This window comes from Colletotrichum orchidophilum, assembly GCF_001831195.1.
Source record: "Colletotrichum orchidophilum strain IMI 309357 chromosome Unknown Scaffold_22.1, whole genome shotgun sequence".
NCBI classification, from domain to species: Eukaryota; Fungi; Ascomycota; class Sordariomycetes; order Glomerellales; family Glomerellaceae; genus Colletotrichum; species Colletotrichum orchidophilum.
This window is the reverse complement of record NW_019172978.1, coordinates 271,415-299,346: the sequence shown is the minus strand read 5'-3', so window position 1 is coordinate 299,346 and position 27,932 is coordinate 271,415. Positions and strand designations below refer to the sequence as shown.

General features: G+C 54.0%; 8 protein-coding genes across 8 annotated transcripts; 7 read left to right on the top strand and 1 right to left on the bottom strand.

The window, feature by feature from the left end:
* Position 1: 1 nt before the first annotated feature.
* CORC01_03659 (cation efflux family protein) lies at positions 2 to 2,426 on the top strand (the record flags this gene model as incomplete). Its single annotated transcript, XM_022615308.1, has 6 exons — positions 2 to 420; positions 551 to 1,186; positions 1,282 to 1,395; positions 1,473 to 1,571; positions 1,718 to 1,923; positions 2,182 to 2,426. The coding sequence occupies 6 exons, from the start codon at positions 2 to 4 to the stop codon at positions 2,424 to 2,426; spliced, it is 1,719 nt and encodes a 572-aa protein (XP_022478234.1).
* A 939-nt stretch (positions 2,427 to 3,365) lies between these two features.
* Positions 3,366 to 9,509, bottom strand: CORC01_03658 (phosphatidylinositol 3; the record flags this gene model as incomplete). The annotated part of the gene is made up of 7 exons (XM_022615307.1): positions 3,366 to 4,562; positions 4,613 to 4,900; positions 4,948 to 5,154; positions 5,207 to 5,825; positions 5,880 to 7,585; positions 7,637 to 9,241; positions 9,327 to 9,509. 7 exons carry the CDS (start codon positions 9,507 to 9,509, stop codon positions 3,366 to 3,368), a joined length of 5,805 nt encoding a protein of 1,934 aa, XP_022478233.1.
* Positions 9,510 to 10,017: 508 nt separating this feature from the next.
* CORC01_03657 (proteasome A-type and B-type) lies at positions 10,018 to 10,863 on the top strand (the record flags this gene model as incomplete). Its single annotated transcript, XM_022615306.1, has 2 exons — positions 10,018 to 10,115; positions 10,176 to 10,863. The coding sequence occupies 2 exons, from the start codon at positions 10,018 to 10,020 to the stop codon at positions 10,861 to 10,863; spliced, it is 786 nt and encodes a 261-aa protein (XP_022478232.1).
* A 4,712-nt stretch (positions 10,864 to 15,575) lies between these two features.
* Positions 15,576 to 16,972, top strand: CORC01_03656 (uncharacterized protein; the record flags this gene model as incomplete). Its single annotated transcript, XM_022615305.1, has 3 exons — positions 15,576 to 16,089; positions 16,467 to 16,521; positions 16,630 to 16,972. The coding sequence occupies 3 exons, from the start codon at positions 15,576 to 15,578 to the stop codon at positions 16,970 to 16,972; spliced, it is 912 nt and encodes a 303-aa protein (XP_022478231.1).
* A 2,363-nt stretch (positions 16,973 to 19,335) lies between these two features.
* Positions 19,336 to 19,782, top strand: CORC01_03655 (uncharacterized protein; the record flags this gene model as incomplete). Its single annotated transcript, XM_022615304.1, has 1 exon — positions 19,336 to 19,782. A coding segment is annotated over one exon (447 nt), but the record flags the coding sequence as incomplete, so codon positions are not given.
* A 1,013-nt stretch (positions 19,783 to 20,795) lies between these two features.
* CORC01_03654 (uncharacterized protein) lies at positions 20,796 to 22,966 on the top strand (the record flags this gene model as incomplete). Its single annotated transcript, XM_022615303.1, has 3 exons — positions 20,796 to 21,735; positions 21,788 to 22,302; positions 22,355 to 22,966. The coding sequence occupies 3 exons, from the start codon at positions 20,796 to 20,798 to the stop codon at positions 22,964 to 22,966; spliced, it is 2,067 nt and encodes a 688-aa protein (XP_022478229.1).
* Positions 22,967 to 25,045: 2,079 nt separating this feature from the next.
* CORC01_03653 (hsp20-like protein) lies at positions 25,046 to 25,771 on the top strand (the record flags this gene model as incomplete). Its single annotated transcript, XM_022615302.1, has 1 exon — positions 25,046 to 25,771. One exon carries the CDS (start codon positions 25,046 to 25,048, stop codon positions 25,769 to 25,771), a length of 726 nt encoding a protein of 241 aa, XP_022478228.1.
* A 759-nt stretch (positions 25,772 to 26,530) lies between these two features.
* CORC01_03652 (DNA repair protein rhp51) lies at positions 26,531 to 27,692 on the top strand (the record flags this gene model as incomplete). Its single annotated transcript, XM_022615301.1, has 3 exons — positions 26,531 to 26,623; positions 26,683 to 26,830; positions 26,881 to 27,692. 3 exons carry the CDS (start codon positions 26,531 to 26,533, stop codon positions 27,690 to 27,692), a joined length of 1,053 nt encoding a protein of 350 aa, XP_022478227.1.
* Positions 27,693 to 27,932: the final 240 nt, after the last annotated feature.

Genomic DNA, 27,932 nt, shown 5'->3' with positions numbered 1-27,932 from the left:
GATGAGCTCGCCGCAGGACCATCGCTCGAGCAGTCCTCGGCTAGGCTCATTCAAACGTCCCTCAGTACTCAACGCAGACAACGACCCGTCACTCCTGGCCACAAGAGGCAGCGGCGCCTTGGTCTCGCTCATTAGGAATCGCTCCAATGCCACTCTGCGAGAGTCGCTCAAGAGTCCGGCCTACCACCAGCTGGGTCACGACGAAGAGGACCATGAGAACACTTCGCTACTGGGCTTCCTGCATAGGGACTCGGACGAGGACCACCACCACCGCTCCGCCGCCGAGGAGCGCCGTCTAAGCGAACTCATTTTCGGCCCTCAGATGAGGAGCATGCGCCTTATCGGGAACAGCAACCCGCGCTATCAATGGGAGCGCTACTGGAAGACGGAGGCCGAGCTTGAAGTTATGCCAAAGCATATGTGAGTTTCTGGTGTGCCATCATGCCGGCGCGGGTCGCCCAGGCGCAATTCGGGGTTCCCAATTCACTCCTCCGTCGACCGCTCGGGACGCGCGAGTTGCGGATACTGACGCCTATTGCCAACCCTCAAGCCGCGAATATTACGAGAGAAACAACGATTTGATTCGCATGTACCTATACATCGACCAGCTCTTGGATTCATCCGTGCCCCACGATCTGCTCAACGAGTATCACCAAGCTCTAGACGCCTCGGCCTACCGCCCGGTCGACGTCCCCCAGACCATTACCGAGGAGTCGCCAACTCCTACTTCACCTCCGTCCAGAGGCGGCCTCACCTACGGCAGCACTCCCTCCGCCCAAAACAGCAGCACGGAGCAGAGTAGTTCGGCAAACAGCATACAGCAAAAGGCGAAACGTAAACCCAAAGACATTTTTCGGTCCACCGAGGCGACCCCACTTCTCAATGGCCACGATGAGGAGGAAGGTTTAGCCGATCAGCCCAAGCCCGAGATTCCGTGGCTGGAGGACTCTGACCTTGACAGCAGCGACCCCATCGTCACTCTCGCCATTTGGGTCAATTTTATCGCGAACGCAGCATTGCTGATTGGAAAGATTCTCGTTGTCGTCTCCGTTCCTTCGGTCTCAGTACTCGCTAGTTTGGTTGACGCGGTTCTCGACTTCCTCAGCACGGCGATTGTGTGGACGACGACTCGGCTCATTGCCACCAGCCAAAATGACCAGCATTCATATCCTGTGGGCAGACAGCGGTGAGTAACAATTTTACCCCTTTTCTTTTTCCCGACGCTGCCCTCGCGATGTTGCCTCCGTGTTGCATTCCGTGCCGCGTGCTGACTCGCTACAGTCTCGAGCCTCTTGGCGTGCTGGTCTTCTCCATCGTCATGGTTACGTCCTTCTGCCAGGTCGCTCTCGAAGCTATCCAGCGTCTCATGTCGCCCGACCACGAAATCGTTCAGCTGTACGTCTCAATCGCTGCCACTTCTCCTCGAGTCCCGCTCCACAATGATTGCAATGCTAAACACGCGGAAACCATAGAGGCATTCCGGCCATCTCCATCATGGTTGGTACTGTTGTGATAAAAGGCTTGTGCTGGCTCTGGTGTCGTCTCATCAAGAATTCGAGTGTTCGGGCGTTGTAAGTTGATCTGACACCCTGCTCCTCTTTCGCCGCAATCCCGGCATTTGTGTCGCCATGGGCTTACGGAGCCGCCTCCTGATCTGCGCCTGTCACGGAATATGGGGAACTTTCAAAACTGACTCTTGTTTTTCCCAATTCTGCAGGGCCGACGACGCCGTGACCGATGTCATCTTCAACACCGGTTCCATCCTGTTCCCCATCATTGGCTACTTTGCCAAAGTTTGGTGGCTAGACGCTCTAGGTGGTCTGCTACTATCTCTCGTCGTCATCGTCAACTGGAGCGGAACTTCGATGCACCATGTCCGAAATCTGACGGGCTTCTCGGCGACTTCGGATGAGAGAAATCTCCGTGCGTAACCTCTTTTCGTCTTCTGCTCTTCCTTGTCCCGCCTCCTACCCTCTACCCTGCCGTTTCACCTTCCCCACAGTTTCTATATTAAGACAATATTCCAACAGCCCTTGTCATTTTTTTGTTTCCTCTTTTCCTCTCCCCCTTCACCCAAAGCCTAGCTGTATACAGTACAGTGGCCATAGAGCTGGTTGACCAATTGATGCACCACGTATCTAGTAAGGTAATCAATATACTAACAGCGTCATGCTTTAACAGTCCTTTACCTCACTATGCGCTTCGCTACGTCCATCAAGCAGATTCAGAATTTGCGCGCCTATCACGCGGGCGACAAGCTTTTCGTTGAGGTCGACATCGTCCTCAACGCCAATATGCCTCTAAAGGATAGTCACGATCTCAGCGAGGTCCTGACATACTTCCTCGAGTCGGTGCCCATTGTCGACCGCGCCTTTGTGCATGTCGACTACGCGACGTACAACGTTGACACGCATATCACTCAATAAGCATGCGGCAAAAATCTTGCCGTATATTCATAATTCAGTGATATTACGGTTCTACAATCTGGTCGTCGTTTGTAAACATCCTCATCAACCCTCGTATATCTTGAAACGGTAGGGAAGCGTCGATAGATCGTCACCCCGGGTCGGAAACGAGTGGAGGATATGATGCAAGGTAAATGGGAGAAAGAGACTCCACATTAGCCATGGAAAGAAAGATCGGGTCACCAAGGAAAGAAGAAAAAAAGGGGGGGCAGCATCTTGGATAGATATAGCATTCTCCAGCGGTTTTGGGGTTCATGGTCATTATGTTCTGTTTTTCCTATTTTCTGGGTGTATCTGGATGGCAACAAAAAAGGCATGAGCGCCTGGCTCCCCTCCGTCCCGCCAGTGTGGGGATCAACAGGGTCTTGGATGTTGTCCTAAATGGCAATCCCCCGAAAGTTTCAAGCCTAAATCATGTTGGATTGTTGATCGACAAGGAGGTTTACGGGGAGTGCAGCTTGGAAGGCACAGCAAAGACAGGGAACGCAAGTGACGGGAGAGAGGGAGGGCGATGGTGTGGCTGACTGACGCAAAGCGAGCGAAAACAAAACCCATCTCCCATCTGTATTACTAGTTTGACTACTTGTTAGATAAAGTAAGGTAGGGTGGTGTTTATAACTTGTGAAAGGGCGGAGGAAGAAGTTCCGTCTGTGCAACAAATCATTGCGCAGGCGTGTGTGTGTCGCTGGTGCGACGGGCGGCGCACGGAACCGTGTACAATATCAAGCCAGGATCCAAAGGTTGCACGAGGGATTCTATAGAGGCAGCCGCAGCGAATTTTACAAAGGCCACAAAAACAATAAAGCTTGTACAATTCGAAAAAAAAAAAAAAAGGAATCCTCCCCATCCTCGTCGTCGTCCTCCGGCCTCGTCCTCGAGCAGCCTTTTGCAAACCCGGCGTTAGTAGGGAATGCCGTTGGTCAGCAGTTGGAACTGGTCGTAAACACCAGTTGAGTAGCTGTTTGCGCTCCTGCGGATCAAGTCCTTGACAAAGTCGGCCGCCTCGCGCTCGCTGCGCTCCAGCACGAACCGCTCCTTGAAGTGCTGCACGCTCTCGGGCTTGAAGCACGGCAGGCCAGAGTCCATCATTAGCAGCACGATCTGGCTAAGCTTCTCGCAGTGCTGGCGGGCCGCGAGGAAGGCCTTGACGCACAGCTCCTCGAACCACTTGAAGGCCTGGTGATGCGGGCTGCCGCCCATGACTGCCAGCATCTCCGTCGTCAGCTTGAAGGGCGCGCGCTCGAACTTGATGCCTCCGGGCGCGATGTCGAAGCAGAATCCAAAGTCAATGTGTAGGATGTGACCCGCGTCGTCAATCATGATGTTTCCGTTGTGTCTGTCCTTGAACTGCAGGAGGAAGGAGATGATGGAGTAGGCGGCCATGCTCTTGACAAAGTTGCTGCGCGCCTGCTGGAAGCGGAGCGAATCCTCGTTGCCGTACTTGGAGATGAAGTAATCGTAGAGGCCGTTGACGGCCTCACGGCCGAGCATGTCTCGGGAGACCGAGTTGGGCAGCACATCAATGACACCGCAGCCAGGGGCCGTGGCCGTGACGCGGTACGGGAAAACGTAAACATCCAGGCCGACGTTGTGGAAAATGCCTCGGAACGCCGCAATCATTTGCAGGGCAAGCACGTCCTGTCTGCAGTCATCGCCAACCTTGAAAATGGCAGACTGCCAGACTTCAATAGTATTTTCCTGCACCGGCGTCGAGTCTTTCTTGTAAACATCTTCTAGCATGTCATTGACATCCTCCAGGCTGCCCTTGTTCTTCTTGATGCGGAATGTTGCCATGTAGGGCGCCTTGGCGTGACTCTGGAGAGGCTTGCCGGATTTGCGGTCGATACCTATGACGACGCCATCGGGGTTACTCGGCAGGTAAACGCCAATCTCGACCTTGATCTTGCGGAGCTCTTCCTCAATCTTCTGCGCTTTTTCCGGCTTGGGTCGGCCGACATATGGCTTCAGCTTGCCCGAAATGTCCGTGACCTCGTCGAAGAAAGCAAATTCTCGCTCATAGAAGGTCCTGTCCACATCAGAGAAGCTTGCAATCATCTTCTCCATGACCTTGTCGAGCGTGGGCTTGATTGCGTCAGGCTGTTACACTGTTAGCGTCACACGTGACCATGAGTTCTCGTCCAACTCACGATAGTTGCGTCGTCATCCTTGTAGGCGTTCGCCTTCATGTTCCAGATGATCTGATGCGCGAATAGCTGCGAAAACTGAGCGGTCTCCAAGATGTACCGCTCCACGTAGCCCAGTGCGTCGTAGCGCAGCGTCTGCACAATTTGGGGAACATAGAAGAAAGTGACATCGCTGGAGTGGCTTTCCATTGTCCTCATTGCGTACTGAATGAGGAAAGGATGGTTCTTATACGCGGGAAGAAAGTACGTGGCAGCTGTGATCGGATTCACTGGCGACCAAAACAACAGATACTGCAGTGGTTAGAATCAGGCCGTAAGGAGTTGGGGATGCCACTCACTTTCAATTGGAAGCTAACATCGTTAGGCAGAGAGCCTCCCAGAAGAATGGGAAGACCCTCTGGCTCGGAAATGGCCTTCTGAGGGAAGTTGATCAACAGCCATCTCACCTCGCGTTGGACACGGGGGTAGGGGAATCGAGTGACCAGCTCAATAGCAATAGACGGGTCTTCGGCCCAAGCAACACGAATGAGGGGTGCAAGCGCAGTCTGCATTTGTTGTTAGTGACATTCCGGCACTGCGAAATTCAACAATACGTACCTCGACAGCAGCCTTATTAAATTGACCATGGGCCTTGGAGGGTTCGCCAAGTGGGTGTACCCACACCGACAAACGCGTTTGCTCGCTCTCGAGGAGAAAAACGAGAAGTTGTTCCTTGGCCTGCAGTGACTTGATAGTGTCGGCGGCGTTTGCTCCAATGAATGCAACATGCTTCAATGCCGCCACGATATCAGTTAAGAGACGAAGTTCCGTCTTGAGCTGCAGGATATTGCTACCGAAAGACCATCTCGGAGCGTACCGGAACCAGCTGAGCGCGGCGGACAAGATCTTCTCCTTGAATCGCCATTGGGCGATGGCGCCAATGGTAGTACAAACATGCAGCACCTTCAGGCCGAACAACACGATCTGAAACCGTAGTTCTCGTGCCATTGGATGAGCGGTCGATGATCGCAAAGCATCCAGAGTGACATCGAGCATGCGCAGGAAGACTCGCTGGACATCCGGACTGCCCAAGCGAGTGGCGTTGAAGTGGCTAGCGAAGAATTGCAACAGCCTCATGTGGGGTGACAGCAGATTGTGCACATGTTGCTTGCGCTTGGCCAACGTCTGAAGATCACTGGGCGCAAACTCTCCCTTGAGGAAAAAGGGGTCGGGATGTCTGATATTTTGTCAGCCACGTTGAAGGTAGAAGGTAGGGAGATGGAGAACTTACGACATGGCATGGCTAAATAATCCAAGACCGTTCTGAATGGTCGCCTCCCATTGCTGGGCAATTTCGGTGAGAAGTCTGGGCTCGAGGCGGGGGTTCTCGTTCATCACGCCCAACCACAAGGAAACGCCCAGCTTAATAGACTGTTTTGTAAACAAGGCGAAGGGGATGCTGACGAGGTAATGAGCAACAGCAGACTCATCCCTATTACTGCGGCAAAGCAGGGCTGCAGCTCTGCGCAGGATATCGCGAACCTCATTTAGAGCGGTGGTCTTCTTGCTCTTGATGCGGGCCTCAACATGCGCCAGGGCGGTGGCCGCGTTCGCACTGTCGCTGGCGCTCGAGCCCGATGACTGCAAGAAGGACGCTCTACGGTTCAATTGCATAAAGTTCACCAACTCGTTGCCACGTTCTGGTAGAGTCTCGCCATATCGGTACTCTTGACGCGTGGTGTACTGGGCAACGAAGTCAGATCCAGTGTTAATGCTGCATTCTCCGACTCGATCGAGAGACTGCAGTCTTTGATCGGTGGATGGCATGAGAGAACCAAGCTCAATGGCAAAGGAGCGGCCCAGAGAAATATGGCCATACGCTCCTTCGTCGTCGAACTCGGACAAGTACGTCTGGAGAAGACCCTTGATGTCCAGGGGTGCCAGGCTAATTACGCTCGAAACCCATTGCTTGGCTCTGCGGTTCAGAACGTCCAGGGTGTGACGGCGGAAGGTGTAATCGTCTGATAGCTCAACGGACACGTCTCCAAGGCTAGATGTGAACTTGGATCGTGGGGCGTAGAGGTCTGTCTCGGCTTCTAGGCAGCTCGACCACATCAGAGAAAGAAGTTCCAGCAAGGCGAAGAGCGAGGACCTGTGACAGAGGGCAGAAGGCACCTGGATAATGATGCGGTCCGCACACATAAAGGCAGCCTGCTGGACTCGCTCGATCCGATGACAGCAACCACAGAAGATGGCAACGAGCTGGGTGGCGGCGTACTGGGCAGAGAAGGTAGCGTCCGTGCCGCCCAGAGTCTTGCGCAAATACTTGTCCACCACAGCAGCGGCGATTGCCTCCATAGTACTGCTCACCTCTCCCCTACGCATGCTGGGCTCCAAGAAGTACGAAAGGGCCTTGGTGCAATCACCAGCATCCGCTCGGAGACTCTCGACCAAGTAAGCGGCATGCAAGAAGATCACCTTGCGGTAGCTCAGTCCCTTGATTTCCGTAGCCTTGTTGGGAATCAACTCAGTGAGATGCCTCTTTTGCAGCGACTCTCTGTCGGAGCTCATGCCTCGGCGCAGGACGGTGTTAAGCTCAATGTCACTCTCAATTTGTTCTCCTCGTTGTTCGGCAACCAGCGGGGGTGAGTGAACGGCCATGATGCGAAGCTCATCGCGATAGGTCTTGCCCATATCGGTTTGTGTGGTGAAGCCGTGGACAACAATATTGAACCAAGCATCTCTGATCATTGAGTGCGACTCATCATCGGTGACAATGTTAAGTGCTAGGTCGTTGGTAGACATAAAGACAGCCAGGGGATGCAGCAACTCCGCAATCTCTCGGGCAGCCAGCTGAACATCGGCCTCCTTGGTGTGATTCGACTGGTGAACGTCACCCATGGAAATGATGCTTTCCAGCAGATGCTCCCAGTAAATATCATAAAGGGGAGATCCGCGGTGGAGGTTGGCCGAGATGTAGGTTCGCGCCTTCATTACCTATTGAATGTTAGAAGTGGGCAGTCTGCGAGACGGGTAGGGAGCACTCACAGCAACCAGGAGGAAGTCCTTGTGGTCGACAACCCCAATATGACATAATCTAGAAAACACCTTCAATAGCGATCGGAACTCGAGCTGTCCGCCCTTCAGCGCAAGAGCGGCAGCACCGCTGATAATTTGAGCATCGACACTGCTATTGACCTTGTCGATTTTCTGCAGCAGCATGGACTGCGCCAAGGCTGTGATCTTCTCATCGTTGCAAGCAGTCGCAATGCCACAAATCGCTTGGACAACGTTACCGTACACCATCGCCGTCTCCTCCTCGCCGGTGATAGCTAACGAGATACTGCTGCCAGTCGAGTGACGATTAGGGTACAACGTAACAGCACCATCCACGCCGAGATCACCGTTGGTGCCATTCGTCATGGATCTGTCGGAGCCAGGACTAAGAACATTACCCAAGGTATAGAGAGTTGTGATGACAGCATCATGGGAGAGGAGCTGCAGTACGAAGGCCAGACTCTTAGAAGCAACTGTAACCGTGCGAGCGTTGGGCGCGCTCTGAACAATGAATCGAGGCAGCAGTCTACTGGCGCTCGCAGCGTATCCCCTAGAGATCTTGCAGACCAACGCAATCGACCTCAAGACGGTTGCCGCCAAGTGCTCATCCGCCATTTGGAGGGGGTCTGCAAGGGTCTCTTCCAACCAGTTAATCAACACATCGATGTCTGCAACATCCTCGTTCATGAGCGAGCAGTTGAGGTAGCTGATGAGAGCTGCCGATTTCACGGCAAATGCCAGTCTCTGCTGCCAAGAGGACCCAAGCTTGAGGTAGTCTTCGCCGGCCTCGAGGTAGTTCATCTGGTCAACAGCTACCGTGGTGTACATGTCGAGGGACCGATAGTCTGCATCAGGACTGCGTGGCGAGCCTGGTCTGAATGCCCCATCTCCTGACATGAGCAGGTCGAGGATGTGAGCGCCGCGCAAGAGTGATGCGTCGGTGACTAAAAGGGAGGTGCCAGAGACCAGAAGCCACATATAGCTCCTTTGGAGCAGAATAGCTCCTAAGGGTCGTCCAGCAGCAGAGTAGTGGCGCAAGTATCGCTTCCACTCTCTGGCATGGCGATCCGAAGACTGTGAATTTCTGATCGTAGAAAAGGCCGTCTCGACGGCAACCAAGAACGACTCCGATAGAATGTCCCTAAACCGCTGAATCAGTGCAAGTCTACCCCCAGCCCTCCAGAAATCTGCTTGTGCCGAAGCCGCATCAAGGAAGCCAAGCAGCGAGACTGCAATCGTAGCCGTCCTGATGGCGTCCTCGAGATTCGGGTCATCATCGTCCGCTTGAGGGGGGACAGTGTGACCCGCCGCATGATCACAGGCATTAACAAATGCCCAGATGTTGTCCGAAATCACCTCGTGCAGGTCATCGTAGTGGGACCCTAGAGACAGCAGCGCAGCCGTGACGTGGAATGCCAATGCTTCCGTTGGCGATGGCTCGACCTTTCTGAAAAAGGGCGACGGAACAAACACCTGAACGTGGGCATCGAGAACGTATGGAATCAGCTGATGGGCGAGCTTCTGGGCGCTCTGGCTCGTCTGGATGGCCGGCGCGGCCTTGCATAGCGATAGAAGGACCTCGAATTCGCGAATCGTCTGCAGAAATAAGGGGCTTGTTAGCCACGGTTTACTGCGAGACACAATAACACCAGTCGCATGAGCGGATAGAGAAGTGCACTACCATGGGACATCTCCCGAGAGACGACGAAGTCTGCTTGCCCGAGTAGCCATTGACGCCCTTTCCAGCGGCCTGGGTTGCCTTGCACAATCGGTCGAGATCAGAGCGGTCGAATGATGTACGAGAGCTGGCAGCGGAGAGTGACGCGATCTTCTCCAGCGCCCGCTGCCGAATGTCGCGCGTCATTCGAAGGGATTCGGTAGGGGCTCTAGACCCCGTGAAGAAAGAATTTGGTCGATAATACAACGTATCTGGGTTTCGATGATTAAGTTATCGAAGCATTTCACGATGGGGAGGTTTGCCTTGGAAATCGCGCCTGCTTACTGGCAGCTGCACAGTGACGATAGCTTAGTGCCTTCTGCAAGCCCCCCCAAATCTCCCATCCGAGAGCAGCCACATCCCTGCACAGCATCTACCATTCCTGAGCTGCTCTGCCTTAGTCATCGGGTGAGCCAGCTACCCCTGCCAACCACCACCCAACCTACCCAGCAAGGCTGCCAGCTTGACGCGTGCACCGGAGCGCTCAGCAGTAGCAGCCTTGAACCTCCAACAAAGCGACGACGTCCCATCAACCCAACCCCACCACGAACGAATCCATCGAATTAACGAGAATTACACTTTTGACGACCGGCATTTCGATCACGAACAAGAACGAATAATATCCTCCTTATCTTCATACACCGCAGCCATGGCTATGTTCAGCCAAAATCCCCTGATGAACGGGCCCAATTACTCCTTCTCTGAGGCCCCCAAGACCGCCAACGGCGAGTTCAGACAGCACCGCTTCAACCCGTACGGAGCTTCCCTCGACTCTCCTGGCCTGCCCAAACGCTAATCTGACTTGTGCTTCAGCTACACGGACAACGGCGGCTCGACTCTTGCCATCGCAGGCGCCGACTTCGCTATCGTGGCCGGCGACACCCGTAGCACTTCGGGCTACAGCATCAACTCCAGATACACACCCAAGGTCTTCAAGATCGGCGGTACCACTTCAACACAAGAAGATGCGACAATCATGCTCTCCGTCGTTGGCTTCGCCGCCGACGGCGAGGCCCTCAAGGACCGCCTCGACACCATCTGCAAGATCTACCGCTACCGCCACGGTAAGCCCATGAGCGTCACAGCCTGCGCGAAGCGTCTCTCGACGATTCTCTACCAGAAGCGCTTTTTCCCCTACTACGTCCACGCCATTCTCGGCGGCCTGGATGAAGAGGGCGTCGGCGCCGTCTTCTCCTACGATCCCGTCGGAAGCTACGAGAGAGAGCAGTCTCGTGCCGGTGGTGCCGCCGCAAGCTTGATTACACCGTTCCTCGACAACCAAGTCAACTTCAAGAACCAGTATGTGCCGGGCAGTGGTGTAGGCCACGAACTGCAAGAGCGCCCCCGTGTTCCTTTGGAGCGCAAGGAGGCTGAGATCCTGGTCAAGGATGCATTTGATGGAGCGGTCGAGAGACACATTGAGGTCGGTGATCATTTGCAAATTATGGTCATCACCAACAACGGCATCGAGGAGATTCTCCTCCCCTTGAAGAAGGATTAAGATTATGATGGTTGGGAAGTCTTACTGTTAGGGGCGTTGTACACTACATGGCAGGTAGCAATGCCAAAGAGGCAGTTATTCAGCTAATCAATTATCGTCCGCGACCCAATCTTTGTCCTGTGTGTTCACAGCATACAGATGTCCTATTCGTAACCAAGACAGGCAAGGTCCCCTGTGAAGCTCGATGTGTGATGTCATCTGGAAGGTCTGGTAGGTTGCTCGCTTCGGCCCGGAAAAGCATGTGGAAATAGATGACTGCACGCAGTGATCTCGCCTCGCACCACACAACAACTCCCAAGAACGAATCACTGGGGATTGACCCCTTTTCTGCTGCATGTGATGCTACACAGCTCCGCGGTATGCGCCAGGTAGACGACGGGAAGTCAAGTAGGGGACGAGTACGAATACGGAATGCGGATCGGGTGCTTCGGTGTTCCCCCTTGGGAAACACTCTTCACGTCACTTGACATACAGGGATATCTGATATGCTCAGTGAGAACTGCGTCCATGGGCCAGCGAATCAGGTAGCGAGCAGTTCGTCTGCAGGTACACAAACGCTTCCAAACATCCCTCCCGCACTATCCTTCCGTACTGGGCAAGCTGGTCGTCTTGGAAAAGCGAGGTTCTGACGCTTTCATGGGGGCAAGGAATGGCGCTAAGCGCAGCAAGCGAAGGAGAGCAGAGGACATATCCGGGGCGAGTATTGGACGTTGGGCCGTTGTTTCTGTCAGACTACGGTACGGCTTGGACCGAGTTAGCGAGGTACGAGGCTCTTTGGATCGCAAACGAATAGGCGTGGCAAATCCCCGTGCTCGGCGCGCACCGTTGAGAGTTCCCTTCGATCACCGCCTGGTAGGCCCTCACGGCTTCTCTTCCTCTGCGTCCCTGTGTTCTTCTAGCGCAGCCACGCCAAGTAACTGCCCAGGCCTCCCCAATCTGGCCGCTTCCGGGATATCGGTAGCGAAACGGTCTTAGATGTTATTTGGCTGTCATGGGAAGCGGCAGGTCCGGGTCCACGTACCAAAGGGCATCTAGAAATTAGAGTCTTTGCCAAGGGGTCGATGAACCAGACCGTGAGCACCGCATAGCGTGGCGGTGATGCTGGGCAACGGCGGTGATACCTTTCATCGGAAAGCTGTTGGACGATGGTGTCATTGGTAGCTTGAATAGAGAAACCCGCGCCACAGTCCCCTGGCCGACGACCACCTGATGCGCCTAAGCTATCAGCGAGGTCATCCAAGGAGCCCTGTATTCTTGTCTGCTATTGCCACAATTGTACGATGCAAAGTTATTGATTCCCGAGCTGCTCAGGCCGCCCATATCTGGAAGGAGGACCTATTGACAGCTAACGTCGAATAAGTGATTCGTAATCTATCATAAGCTTGTCCTCTTCAGAACCAATGCCGCGACGAGCCCAGTGAGTTTCGAGATGGGATCGTCGTCGAAGCTTACTCCCCAAAGGTCTCCTCAACCCCCACAAAGACACAGGCACCGCCGAAAATCCCAGCTTCCAACGAAACGGGTGGTCTGTTTGCCACCGGAGGCCTATGCAGATCCTCCGGGCGAAAAGAAGGGACGGACCATGGGCCAGTACGTGGCAGGCCTGGAGAGCTGAACCCTTGATGCATTGCTGATGAGCATGCAGGGAATCATTCGTCTTGATACGACCTAAACGGACTTGAGCTTGGAGGAGGCGTGTCACCCCAAAATAAGAAGCATCTTATTTACGGTCCATGCCGAATGTGACTAGGATGCCGACACGACGGCTTTCGAGAGGGTATTTGGTTAATTCTCGGCAGGTCATGGGATTTGCCATCTTGAGAACCGCAATGGCAGGAATCCCAGTTAGTCATAGTGCCATTTCGAGCTGGGAAGAGTTTGTGTAGAAGCAGCAAATGGCTGATTGCATGGATAATCGTCGTCAAACGTGCATAGGATTTACAGCAAATCGCTGCGCATTCGGGCTAGACGTGGCTGATGTCGCATCTAGGTGGTGTATGGCTTGTGGCGGCAAGGGTAGCTTATGTGGTTGCACTACGATCTTGCACACAATTTTTGGAACCGACATGTAGTGAGTCGCCACCGTGGCGCACGGTCGAGACCAGGTCGGATGGTGATGCACGGAACTGTCAAGGTCGACACTCAAATTGAAGATCCAGTATAACAAAGTAAAAGTCAATGGCTTTGGACGACGGCCTCCGTAGCTCGGGCATTCTGAACCGACTAAGCACTGACGTTGAAAGCTGTCGGCCCGATTTGACTAAGCGGAATCTGGCTATAGTTGCGAACAAAAGAGGCCTCGACTTTTGAATATAACACCGCACTTGCGTGTTCTCCGTCCGAGGGTCGAATTATGTGTCAGGGCGATGTCACCTGTCTATCCTCTCCTCACGTGGCTGCTTCCACTTATGCGGACGCAGAGGACTGGCCAAGCGCTCAGGCGCCTCATTTGGATAGAAGGAGTGTTGAAGGCTGAGCCGCCTTATCACCAGTTTCCTTGACTGATCATCTTTCAAGGTTGTTGTGCGTTGGCAATGACATCGGATATACCGCTACCAAGGGACCTTGTAGCGAGGGAGTTCGAATCGATGAGTTGATGAGGTAATGCACCGCGAGGATGATGCGGTACGCAGGGACTTTAGTCTCTGGGTCGGTCGAGTGCCGTTCTCATTTTGCCTGCACCGGGGAATTGCAGACTGCGTTAGATCATTCGCCCGTATCCCTTAACTGCAGACTAGCCGCAAAGAAAGCTACCAGACCAGCTAGCGTCAAAATACAAGGTAGTGTGCTATCACGGCGGCGCCCATGTTGGCTGTTGGGATAGCGCCGGGTTGCAGGTAGGCGGCGGTGTTCATGGTGCACACGGCGCGGTACGTCAAAGGCAATGAAGCTGCGAGTCAGCCGAGCTTTCAGATGACTAATGCACTCGGTAATGTGGGCGACACTCTCTCTCATGGCATTACTGGCTTGCACAACCAAGGATGGCTATCGTTCGAACGCCGTATGATGTCCGGACTGTCGACCATGACAACTCGGGTGGCATCTTGCCGGGTTCGTTGTGCAAAAAAGGACCCCAAATGTCATTGCCTCGACGGGTTCTGGCCATGATCTCACCCCCGGATCATGATGTGGTAGCAGTGACGATTCTCGGAGGATGCGTGCCACATGCAACGAAGATCTCGGTGCGGATGGGGTAAAGGATCGGCGCCGGTCAAGCTGGAGCCCTGGTCAGTTGTGGCGAAACTCCAACCGGCAAGCCGCAATCCTCGGCCGCGCGGTTTTTCTGGCGTCAAACGGCAGTTCGGCGTCCTGCGACGGCTTGCCCTGTGGATGTTTTCTGCCTTTTGGGTTCATTTCCACTTCCGGCCGCCCCGCGCTCCTGGCAGGTCGAAGCCTACTGTGATGGACGTTGAATGATTGGATCTCGGCCAAATTGCCAGAGATGTAAGTGCAGGCGGTGTACTTGGCCCGGAGAGGAACATCCGGCCGTCGCAAGTCTGGATAGCGACAATAGAGTTGTCACGATTGATTGGACCCGGATGGTTGCGGTGGACGGGTAAGGGTCCTGTTCAGGCACAGGGTTCGGTCGGTGACTCGAGGCTGGCACGGAGAGGTATCTATGGGTGAAAGACACAACGAGATTGGACAATGGCTTGACTGACTGCGAGTAACGTAGGAAAGCTTCCGAAGCTTGAGACAGATATTTTCGCCACAAGCATTCGAGATGGTTGCGGGAGAAGGAAAAATACGCCATTGCCGGCCGCTGCAGGCCATTCATCAGCTTGCCAATCGATTCCGAGGAAGGGATCAGGCCTGTTGAAGAGAGAGGGAGAAAGAGAGGGAGGGTTCCAAGGGCAGCGGGGGCCGCAATGCAAGTGGAGTTCTTGGAAAAAATCGAAAAGTTTGGAGAATCCCATGTTGACAGTGCCGTAAAAATTTTGGCGCGGCGGCTTTGGATAGTCGTGGTAGCAAAATATTTCGGGTAAGGAGACCGGGGGCAAACAACCTTTCTAAGTCAGCCAAGGTAAGGTAGGTAGGTACTTTCGTCGGTACCTTCCCGAGTGCCTCAGGTAAGTTGCAGGTACCTTCCATCCCTCTACGCCCCAAGGTACGTATCTGGTCTCCGTCGACACAGTGAGGAGACTGGAGGAACAATTCAAGGAGGAAGGAGGGGAGTGATGTGAGGCGAGGCGAGGCGGGACAATCAACAACCTGGAAGGAAGGAGGAGCAAGGCCATACCAAAGGCAAACTTGGCAAGGCAAGCCAAGCCGCAAGACACTGGAAGGTGAGAGACCCCCGACGGCCCCCAAAGTCGAAGGGATCGATCACCTTATCCATACTCGCTGACCTTATTCTCTTACCTATCAGTGCCTGTGTACGGATATCAATAAGGTAGTACGCCCAACTGCTGGGACCCCGAAAGCCACCTGTGAAGCTGGCAAACCTACCTTAACATACCAATACCAGAGAGGAAACCTCGCTTACCTCGACTGACATGTTGGAGCGTGGCCGGAAACGTACAAAGTTCAGAGTGTGGACTTGCGCTTCGCCAGGTGGCACAACTCGGAGATTCTCCGAGTGAGAGGCCGAGTTCCCCCAAGGCAGAGTTTTCCAAGCTCCAAGTCTCCATCTCACTCATGGAGTCATGATACTTGGAGTGAAAGGGGGACGGACGAGGACCGGAATGAATGGATTTGCACACTTACGTCAAATGTCACAGTGCAGTTATTCCTTGGCCTTGGACCCTCAAGTTGGGGCATGGGGCAGGAAGGTGGGGCAGGTGGGATCACACCCAGACCGATTTCCCATTGTGGGCGACAGATGCGCATTGCGGTCGGGTCAGTCACCCTCTGTCGCGGACCCTGTCCTGCCTCCTCCACCACCCATCCACTTTGATTATCCGCAGTTCCATCCAAACCACCACGCCATCAAACCGCCCAGACAAAGGGCCGGCGGCGGCTCACCATGGCATCCGACCGCGACAAGGACGCTGACAAGTGACTGGACGTGGGGTGAACCGCGCGGGCTCCACGCTACACCACAAACACAATCGCGATTGTATCACGGCTACCGGTCAGCGGCGCACACACCATACCCGCCCCGTACCGCCGCAAACCTTTCCTCCAACGTCTCTTTACTTCCCGAGTCGACTCGTCGCACACTCTCCGACACTATGGAGCTGCTTTGGTCCTCCAACCCCATCGTCGTTGTCCCTCACGGACACTGTACGAACCCACTCGGCCACCTCGAATACTCCAACTACTATCCGTAACGTCGCCAATTGCGGGATACCCGACCTGGCCCTCAAAGGCCACCTTCAGCCTTCTGCCGGTCACTCTAGCTCCTGTGTGGGCCTAGCCTCCATGGGCTTTGGCTTCTCTCTTCGCTCACCAAGCTTGCATAGAGCAGCTTTCACTACCGAAATATCCAACAGCGGTTTCTTGATACCTGTGTCACCTTCGCCTCAACCTTGTGGATCCGGGCGCTTGGCCGGCCTGCCAGTGTTTACTACCGGCCGTTGGCGAGCGGGAGGGAGAACCGACTCTTGGGGGCTGCGGAATGATCAGACCACCAAAGGGCCGAGGCCTGCAACAATCTACAGGCCACTCGCGCCCAGAGATCATCCAGATGTGCCGGATGCGTGATGGGCTCTCTGGGTAAGGGGAGAATGGTCTAGACCACCGGCCTCCCCGCATAATGGCTCCCTCATGCGGCTAGCAGTCGACCCGGCTTTGCGCTGCAAATTGAGCCTCTCACATTCTTAGCGCGACGCTTCTCAGGCCCGCCATCGTTGGTAACTGCGTAGGCTGGGACATTCGGACGGATGATGCCGAATCGCTCGAGACAGCCCCCGATCCACAGCGGAGGAATCTGCGAGAAATCTTGAGCCCTTATCCTCAACCACTATGGCTCTACCGTGTCTCGCAGGTAGTATCGATTTGTCTGCGCACCCAACCGCCACCTGGTGCCTGGCAACTCCTGGTCGCGGCACGGCGAGACCTGCTGGAAAGGGATGATGCTCCAGGAACAACAAATGGCATGGACGGCTGCGCGATACATTCTTGCGAGCGCAGCACCGAAAATCTGTCAAGGATTAGAAACATTTGACTCTCTGGAACTGGTATAGTCACATACGTCATGACTCCCGAGTGTGTGCCAGCGAAGCTCGGTCAGCCGTTGACGGTGGAAAAGCGGCCGATGAGCCAGAAGGCCTGGCAGGCTTTATTTCAAATTGCCATGCCGCGCGATGGGCAGATATGAGACATGGGACCTCTCTCCACGCCTCATATGGTGTAGCTTGGTCAGACGGGGTAAGTCTCGCCAACACAGATGTCGTAGGCACGTTTAGCCTCACATTTCTTCGAGCCACTCCACCATCGAGGCTGGATGGACAATTGTCTGGATTTAACTTGCCATTGGCTTTCGAAGCGCATAGCCGCCCCCAGATCACCAATTGAGCACGTTGCCCGTTAGCCCAAACTCAACTCAGGCTGATGCGAGGTCGAGGGCACGGAGGGCTAGAGCTCAGGGCCAATTGGGGGTGAAGCTGAGCAGGTAGGGCGAAGACGTGGGAGATGCAGTCTTTTGGTTGTCAGCATCCACAGCCCAATGCTTTCTTTTTCCTTTGCGCCTTGGTGCTGTACTCTGTACGAATGCCGCATGGTCCCGCGTCGCAGCTGCGCAGCAGCAGTACCCAACATGCCCAACAGCGAAGAAAAGCAATGAAAAGCAGATGATGGACATGTCGAAGGGCCTACTCGATGTTTCCGGTGCTGTGCTGCGTTTACCAGGGGTTATGATGGTCTACACTATTGATAGTACAACTGCATTGCCTATCCGCCACCCACCTGGTACGCCTTGTTTAGAATTCGAGGCTAGCGATCCATCGAGGGACGGATAAAAGCCAACGTCAGTCAAGAAGACACTTGACACCAAAGCAAGAAGATCAAAGTTTGGATTGCAGGGAGCACATGGAGAAACAAAGAAAGCGAGGTACCTCTACTCTGGTGTACACTTGATGTACCTACCCTGCCGAGCACGTCGAGAGATACGTACCCGGAGGCGACTTTGATTGACTGGGGGAGGCCCAGGACCAATGTGGCTGGGCGTCCGGGCCGGACACGGGACTAACAAGACCAGAGCGAGATCGAACGAGTGGGCGAGCAAGCGCTGCCCCTGTCTCCTTCTTCTTCTTTTCTGGGCCTCTTCTCAAGTTCTCTTTTCCCCGCTTGCACTTTTGTGAGGTAAGCCTTCAGTCTTCAAGCCGTCGGCAGGCAGGTGAGGTCGGCACGTTGTACATTGGAGAGGAGGAGATACAACGACGAGGTAGCTTGCGCTTGCGCTACTCGGACACAGACTGCACCCTGACTCTGGGAAGTGGCTCGGCGGGTCGAGTGGCGAATTCAAGACTGGGTCGTTCTCCATCGGATCCCTCCACCCGCCCTACTGTTTTCCTGTGCTTGTCGCTCTGCTCTGCACTGCTCAGCTCTGCTCTGCACTGTTTTGCATCTCCCTCTGTCTGCCCTTCCGTTCCCTGCCTATCTGCTCACTTGAGGTTTCTCTCTCTTGCTGTATTGTCCATCTATCGATTTCATCTATCGATGTGCATGTTATCGTCTGCTCCAACGACCTAGAGTAAGGTACCTTAAGGGCTTAGTCTTTCTCTTCATCTCTACATCTCCAAGGGCCTCTATCTTTTACAGTTGTCTTCCACCAACTTAATTGTCTGCCCAATAGCTCACGTAGATACCCATCGTATTGATAAAAAATCCCCATCTATCAAACGCCCATTCCATCCCTGTTGACACAAGCTACTTTCGCCTAGTTTAGTTCGTGGCCCGGCCTAGTGGGAGGGCCACCCGACCACATCTGTGTCCCTTGCACATTTCACAGCGGCAGCCAAGAACCGAAGAAAAAAATCCCATCTTTCTTCATCCAATTTGATGCTACTGGTTCCAGAACGGGCACCTGGCCATGCACATCAGTTCGTTCCCACATCATGGATGCTCCCCTTACCCGCATCGCCTCTTCTACCGCCACCCCTCCTAATCCTCCCTCTTCCCCATTCCATCTAGGCTGAACTGGCCCGGCCTACGAACAAGCCCTCTGCCAATTCTCCCATGAAGTCGGGAAGCTGTGGCTCTGTCATTTCTGCTACACCAATTGCGCTGCTGTCCTGTCTGCCCCTCTGCTTCTTTGCTTCCCACGCTTATACACCTCTCGCCTTCTAACATCACCCCTGCTCGAACGCCACTTAACCCACTGTCAGGCCCGGTCGTTTCCTTCTCGCCTTACCAGTACTCACCCAGACTCGACTCGACTCGTCCTGCCTTCTCTCTCTCTCTGTCTCTCTCTCCCTCCCTCTCTCTCTGTCTCTCTCTCTCTCTCTCTCTCTCTCTCTCTCGCAACTGCTTCGGTGTGGTGCAGTACTCTCGCTCGGCACTGCCATCTCGGCCTCTTCCTTGCGGTAAAAGGGCGACATACACTACGGCAACAACGGACGCATAGCGGCGAAGTGGTTGCCGCCTACATCCCGGAGCTCTCCTCAAATCGTCCAACGGCCCAATCTTAGAACCCACCTCCAGCACCTCCTCGACAACTCCCCCGACCTTGAAACTGTGGGCATTGTACTGCGCCATCTACTCTACTTCAGTACGTGCGTTCTGGAATCCCACAACTCCTCCACCGTTCCTCTCAAACCCCTACGCCTCAGTCGCCGCTTGCCCATAGCTTTTATAGTACTCCGCAAGCAACCGACATTCTTGGAACCTCCACACTCTACTCTGTGCAGGATACCCAAACCCTGGGTTTTAGCCACCATCCTGTCGGTAACTCGTCACCTTCCTTGTGCCGCCGTTCCATGCCTCTCTCTCCGCTGCCCGGGTCTCATGATAGTCGTTGCCTTCTTTCTTCCATAAATATCATTGGACGCTGGGATACCAAGCACTCTTAGTGTCTTCATCACCACCCGGCTACGACAGCAACATCTAACAAGTACGCCAGGACTCTTTCTCTAAACCCTCGCTTCAGTTGACTGACTTGGTCTTCCAACTGGTCGAGTCTTGCCACTGAGCATTTCTCAGTCGTCAACTCAACTCTCTTTACTGCTCTTTCTCCTCGAACAGCGTTGGCTGGAGGTCCTTTGACGCGCAAAACAACGCCCCCTTTAACTTGGATATCTCCTATCGTTGAGTCCCGAGGTCGCACTCGTCCCTGTAGCATCGGATTCGCATACCGTAGAGTCTCGATCTATCAGTCCTCTTTGGCAGCCAGTGTAGAGCAGCAACCCCTGCGTCGGCGCCCCGAAGTTCAGGTAAGAGACAGCCCTCATTCGTTTAGTGCTAACCGCACCGCACTGAAGCCGCACCTCTCCACACGATATGCATGCCTGGAGTTCCCTAACCTAGCCCCTCGCGTCTCGTTTCTTCGTCCGTCCCGTCATCTTCGGCAGCTCCCCCTTCACCCCGGTACCAAAGGCTACGCCGTCCCCCCCTGCTTCGGGCTCTTCTCTGCATTTGTATTGGACGCCCAGACGAGCTGATCGCCTCCTAGAAATTTCACTGAGCCACACATTGCACACTCTCCTTCCAGAGCAGGGTTTACTGCCACATATACCCTGGGGCGCTCGGAAGCGTGAATTTCCAGAGGAAACCCCCCCTCCCCTTTCCTTCAAAGGCTGTGCAAACTAGCCACATTGGCCACAACGTGGGCTTTCACTCATCTACCGCAAATAGCTCAATCTCGTTGTGGCGCCTAGAAACGTACATACCTCCCGTCGTATCTTGACCGTCCTTCCTCTCGTCTGGGTTTTGCTCCGTCAGAGCTGTCAACCCAGAGCTCGGAGGCTTGGACTAGTGCTTCGCCGAAGGTATAAACTACAAGACGGACCTCTGTCTGGCTATCTGGCGCTGTTGGTGCCGGCCGCCGATGTATGGGCATTTCGCTAACTCAGTTACGACAGTTTGTGGGCGGCATACACTCCGATACAGCTCGCGCAGTCACCTTTCAAATGGGAGATGTTCAGTCCCCCGGCAACGTAACTGAGTATCCTACCGTGGACTCTCATCAAGGCTTGAATGCTGCAAGTGTTTCGCCGATTTACCTCGACGAGAAATCGAGAATGGAGGCTCAAGGTATCCCCCACCCGCAGCATCAGCAGTACGGACCCCCGCAACATGCTTTCTCCTCTCAACTCGACATGGCTCAGCAACCGGCAGCCGGCCGCCCCGGGGCCTTCAACATGAGCAACATAGCGAACACGTTGCCGCAGTCCAACATGAGGCCTGTGCATTACGGGCCTGGTGGCCAACCGCAACATCAACAGCAGCGATTCAGCCCCGCTACGTCCTCGCCTTCGATGATGCCGCAGATGCCGCAGATGCCGCACATGGCTCCTCAGTATCCTGGTCAAGCCGCGATGCCTATGGGAAACCCGCAGTACTATATGCCGCAACACCACCAGATGCAGCACTATTATACCAACCAGCTCTCTCCGACTCAGCAGCAGGCTCGCCCAAACATGGGATACTACCCGAACCAGATGGTTATGAATCACCCGCAGCATAACCACATACCCCAAGGATATTACTATCCTCCGGCTGGCCACTATGCCCAGAACCAGTCTTTGCAAAACCCAATGGTTTCGGCGCAGTATTTTGGTACGAACGCTGAGCACAGCGACCCCAGAGTTATTCCTCAGATGCCGAACGGAATCGACCACAGCGGTATAAACGCTCCTTCGAGTCACAGATCCAGTGGTAATGCGCCCACAGTGTCAACGCGTCGTAGAAGCATCGCTGATGGGGTTACAGAGATGGGTGATGGACGATCTGGGATCGTACGCGGTCCACCGCGGAAACCGCGCCAGAGTGGTTAGTTGTCCTGCAAGCCAGGGAAATCAAACGTCGCTGACAATGTCATCAGGTCATGCGATCTGGGTTGGAAATCTCCCGCCTCAAACCGACCTCATGAACCTCGTCCACCACGTGTGCAAAGAAGCGAACGGCCTCGAGTCCCTATTCTTGATTTCGAAGAGTAATTGTGCATTCGCCAACTTCAAGGACGAACAAACATGCGTAACAGCTCAACAAAAACTCCATGACTCCAAGTTCCAGTCCGTTCGATTGGTCAGTCGCTTGCGCAAGAGCACTGTTGAAGGTGCAACGGGTGTTACGGCACCTACCGGTCCGGCGGCCTCATCTGGATCGCAAACACCCCACGATGTTGCTGCACCATCCAGCGCTTCTGAAGGCCCGACTGAAGTTGCAGCAGCAGAGTCTGATGAAGCCAAGCCCGTCCTCGCAGTAGAACCAACGTCACAGAAGGATAAGTTTTTTATCCTCAAGAGTTTGACTGTGGAGGATCTCGAGCTCAGTGTCAGGACAGGCATCTGGGCAACTCAGTCTCACAACGAGGACACACTGAATGCTGCTTTCAACGTGAGCGGATCTTTCAAAGTACTGGGTTTGGATCTCTAACTAATTTCAACAGGCCGTTGACAACGTCTACCTGGTGTTTTCCGCGAACAAATCAGGCGAGTACTTCGGATACGCAAGAATGACATCTAAGATCAACGAAGACCCCGACGCCGCGATCGAGTTTGCCCCCAAAGCACAGTCCGCGAACGACGTCGATTTGCCAAAGGCGATCCCTACCGAACCCACCGAGTACGCGCCAAAGGGCAGGATCATTGACGACTCGGCCCGGGGCACCATTTTCTGGGAAGCAGAGCTTGAGGACGGAGAAAGTGCTGACGAGGAAGAAGAGAATGAGGTGGAGCAAAGCGACGCGAGTAGTCGAAAGAGCGGGAATCAAGAAGCTGATGGTAATACCAAGGCTTGGGGCAAGCCCTTCAAATTGGAATGGCTATCAACGGCACGACTGCCATTCTACCGCACCAGGGGTCTTCGCAACCCGTGGAACTCGAATCGAGAGGTCAAGATCGCAAGAGACGGCACCGAGCTGGAACCATCGGTCGGAAGGAGGCTGATTGGGCTCTTCAATAGGGTCCAGAGCCCTGGCCCAGGATCTGTGCCGGCTATGCGACCCGGAATGGCAATGATCGCAGGATATCCGCCCATGAGGCCACAGTATCAACAATAACTTACTTTCGACAATGCCGACGACATGGCCAGGACTCCTTGTCCGAGTCACTAGCTCGTATGAGTTCGGACTCTGCGGTTTACGATCGGTTGGACATGTTTTCACGACAACAGCCGCATATGCGGGCCATGGCGAACGCTGAGATGGTTGGTTATCTGGATACAGTTTCTCAATGTACCTAATCTGGCTGTCTAATTCTATGAAAGAATTCCGTGTATGTTTCATATGATTTGGAGTCGTAGGGACGGCGTCTGGGCAATTTGACAGCTACCGAGGCAGCTGGCACGGATGGAGTGGTCAACCGAGCATATTTCTTCATTTCTCAGATTCCTAAAAATACCTTAGCTCTCCTACTTGGTCCGGCGGAATGCAGGAAGAATTCAGGATCAAGCAGTTGGATCATGTGCTCTGCGGAACTGCAAATCCAAGACATGTCGTCGATCAACTGTGGCACCTTTCCGGTGGCGAAATCCACATTGTGGCTTGACCCTGGAAGGGATGAACCCGGATGAGCGTCGGGATCACGACTCGAACTGCGACCTCAAACCTTAATTGGCAAGGTAGACGTCGCATGGCTCACATGGCAGGTATCATTCGATTGCCGGTTGATTGCTTGGAGTTGATGTCAACATGCGCGAATTGCCATACGGCTTAATCGGGGAAATTTGCGGTGTCCACTGCAACATGTAAATGTCCATCAGCATCAATTTGACATTGGTGTTCGTCGAACGCGAAGCTAGCGTGGGTACAGTACCGTCGCGATTGGGTGGACAACTGACAGATTTGCTGTCAAGGGTACGCAGTATCCTTGATTGAATCTAAGGTACTCCGTAGACCTTGAAACTTCGCAACTTTTTTCTTGTCAGGTATCTGGACCAAGTTGCTAATGCGACCGGACGATGACTGAGGGTCTCCGTCTCTAGATTTGAGGCGAATGCTTTCCCTACATTCTTCTGAAAGAACCCCCGAGGCCGACGATGATACGCAGTGCCAGTTGGATATATCCGCACTTGACTCGGTAATGTCGTGAGCTCCATCGGCTCCTCCTTCTCAAACGCCCTGCTGCATAATTTGTCCTTCAAAGAGTGGAATAATGTGCAACAAGTTTCGCAGGAACTAAACCAGATATCTGCACCCCCCGGTTTTCGATTCGACGCGATGACGAGGGCGCACGAGGGGGCTGGTTCGAAGAGAGTCTGGACCTGGCCATGGGCGATTGAGAGCCTGGACTCTCGCCCCTGTCAGTCTGTGTGACCAGGTGCGCTAGGGGGCTTAAGACCCGGCACGGACCATCGGTTTGACGTCAAGGGACTGATTTCAATTGGCTGGGCGGTGAGTTGCGTCTTGCTGGACCCTTGTCGGAGGCCAGAACTCTAAAAAATTAGGCGAGGTTGACGTTTCGTGACGGCCTACCGTACGGATACGGATAGAGCGGTTTCGGGCAGCTCTTCGGGGGTCTGGCGATGCGATGTCTATGGTGTTTCGGAGAATGTCGAGACATTAATTGTATGGCTCAATGAGCTGGTTCTGAATGATGAGGATGATTGGAGACACTTACATCGATGTGAACAATGTTTTCCTCAAAATCAACTGGGTTTAATTGCGTGATGTGTCGCTGCGCATTGGCGAGCCAATAGAAGCAGCCAGAAGCTTCCAGCGGCTTCCACCCCCCGAAGCTACCAGAACCATCGTGAGGCCATCGCCAAAGGAAGCTTACAGATCACTACAGAACAGGCTACGCAGCATTCGCGTCCCATCTTCGACGTCCCAGGCCATTCTCGAAAGGTCTTGCAGCGGAGTCTTTGATTTTTCAGCGATGTTTCCAGAACGCTGGGGAGGGCACGATGGCGCTTGCTTCAATAGTATAAATCCATCGTCTTCATCGCTCTTGACAACAACTTCTGTTCGTCGCTAGCTCAAACAATCAAGAACAACAACAAGCAAACTCAAATACAACATTCTTACACAACAAACCCACCCACTTCCCACAATTACTCTATATTCTTGCTCAAAAAGCAACTCACCATACGGCCACTCCAACCACTCCACATTCCTACAACACGCAACAAAATCACCAAGATGGCTTTCTTCCCCCGCAACTTCTACAACTCCGACGCCTCCTTCACCCCTCTTTTCCGCCTCTTGGAGGACTTTGACAACTACTCCCGCCAGGGCAATGGCACCCCCGCTAATGGCGCCCGCGGCCCCCATCGCAACCACGTTCCGACCTTCCAGCCAAAGTTTGACGTCCGCGAGGTCGAGGACGCCTATGAGCTGCATGGCGAGCTCCCCGGTATGAGCAAAAAGGACGTCTCTATCGAGTTTACCGACCCCCACACCTTGCACATCCGCGGCCGCGTCGAGAGAGCCTACACTGCCGGCACCCCGCCCGCGGGCCTCCTCCAGCAGCCCTCCTCTGATGCTGAGATGAGCGGCGCCATTACGGACGGCAGCAGCCACAACGAGACCACCACGGAGCGCCCTCGCTCGCCTCACCAGGCTACCGTCGAGGATGAGGGTGACGACGAGACTAACTCCACCGCGCACCCTACTCCGGCTACGACCGTCGCTGAAGTCGACAAGTCTGCTGCTGCTGCTGCGGCCGCACACACCGCGAAGAAGGAGCTGATCGACAACGCCAAGTACTGGGTCTCGGAGCGCAGCATCGGCGAGTTCAGCCGGTCTTTCAATTTCCCCGGCCAGATCAAGCAGGATGCCGTCTCGGCGAGCTTCAAGGATGGTATCCTCTCGATCCGTGTGCCCAAGGCTCCCAAGCACGAGACCCGCCGCATCTTCATCAACTAAGACGAGCTGTCGATCACTACCTTAGACCATCATGGAGACGATGAGCTTTCCAATTGTACAACATCAATAACGAGAATGAATGGATCGGTATGGGTCTTTTTGGAGGACTTCGCATTAATGTTCTAGCAATTAGTTGGTGTTACGGGTTTCCTTTTCCTTCCTCGCTACCCTACATAATGGCAATGAGAAATAAAACTTTACCCAAAAAAAAAAAAAAAACCACCAGATGAACTCCTTGTGCAGTAGTGACAACGTGCAATGTGAGATTGGCGTGAATGCCAACAACAGAGTAAATCGGTTACTCAATATCCTGAAAACACAAGTACTACACTACTGATATAGGCAACAAATCAAGCTGAGTGCTGGATCCTATTTTGACCCCTTCGTGAATGAACAGGACTACGTTGGGATGTCGTCAATGGACTGGCAAATTGACAAATGCTCTTCCAGGGATGCGGAAGGACATGCTGAAGGGAGTGGTACTTCGTCACTAATAGACGGAGGCCGAGCGCCTTAGTGGTACGCTAACTCCAGACACACGGTGGAGACGACCGGCTTCTTAATTGCTGCACGTGATTTGGCGTATTTTCCCACAGGCCAGTCGCCACCACCAGTCATCCCCGACGCGTCTTAAGAGCCCGCACTCGCCCACCATCAACAGGCTCGTGATCACATGCACACACAATCCGAGTCCCGACGCGCGTAGTACTGCTACCTTTCCTCGCATATAAAACCAGCTCGACTACGTCTGCGAGCAAGATGGCCGACGCTGACGGCTATGACGAGAGCCACAATGGCGACGAGAGCGGCATGACCGGGCCTGGCGCGCCCACGCCACTCACTGCGCTCGAGGTAAGGTCTAAACAGGCTTCTTGCTTCACGTCTGGTATACTGATGAATTTTACGGAAAGGGAGTTGCCGGGTTGACGAAGCGCGATATTCAAATGGTCGTCGACGGTGGCTTCAACACCGTAGAATCCGTAGCGTATACCCCGCGTCGCATGCTGGAGCAGATCAAAGGCATCTCGGAACAGAAGGCAACCAAGATTCTCGCTGAAGGTATGAGCTGCTACCAAAAATCATGCGGAACATTCTGACTGACGGCGTAGCCTCGAAACTCGTGCCAATGGGCTTTACAACCGCCACCGAGATGCACCAACGCCGAAGCGAGCTCATCTCCATCACAACAGGCTCCAAGCAGCTAGATACACTTCTCGCCGGTGGTATCGAGACCGGATCGGTGACTGAGCTGTTTGGAGAGTTCCGTACTGGTAAAAGTCAGATTTGCCACACTCTTGCCGTGACATGTCAACTGCCCTTCGACATGGGCGGCGGAGAGGGCAAGTGTCTGTACATCGACACTGAGGGCACATTCCGACCCGTTCGACTACTGGCCGTCGCCAACAGATTTGGTCTCTCTGGAGAGGAGGTGCTCGATAATGTGGCCTATGCTCGCGCTTACAATTCAGACCATCAACTTCAGCTTCTCCAGCAGGCTGGCGCTATGATGTGCGAGACCCGATTTTCACTCCTCATTGTCGACAGTGCGACAGCACTCTACAGAACCGACTTCTTGGGCAGAGGTGAACTCTCTTCGAGACAAACTCATCTTGCCAAGTTTATGCGCACACTTCAACGTCTTGCTGACGAGTTTGGCATAGCCGTTGTCATCACCAATCAGGTCGTCGCACAGGTTGATGGTGGACCGAGTGCCATGTTCAACCCCGACCCGAAGAAGCCAATCGGTGGTAACATCATTGCTCACGCAAGTACGACTAGAATCAGTTTGAGGAAGGGTCGAGGCGAGACTCGTGTCGCCAAAATCTACGACAGCCCCTGTTTGCCGGAGAGTGACTGTCTGTTCGCGATCAACGAGGACGGAATTGGCGACCCAAGCCCCAAGGACCTGGAGAAGGACTAGACAGGGTACAAGATGACTGGAACAAAGTAGCTGTGATGGTGTTATGCGCATATGAGTGAGCCTTGATACACCCTGGTTGGGAAAGACGGCATGCATTGGTGCTGGCGTTTGGCGGCAATCCTTACTAGGTACACTGGAGTTGTGGTATTTCTGCAGATAAAATGCAGAGCATTTGATAGAAAACGTAATGAACTGCCCTGTGAAGCAGAATTAACATGCTACGAATAGAAGACGCGCCGT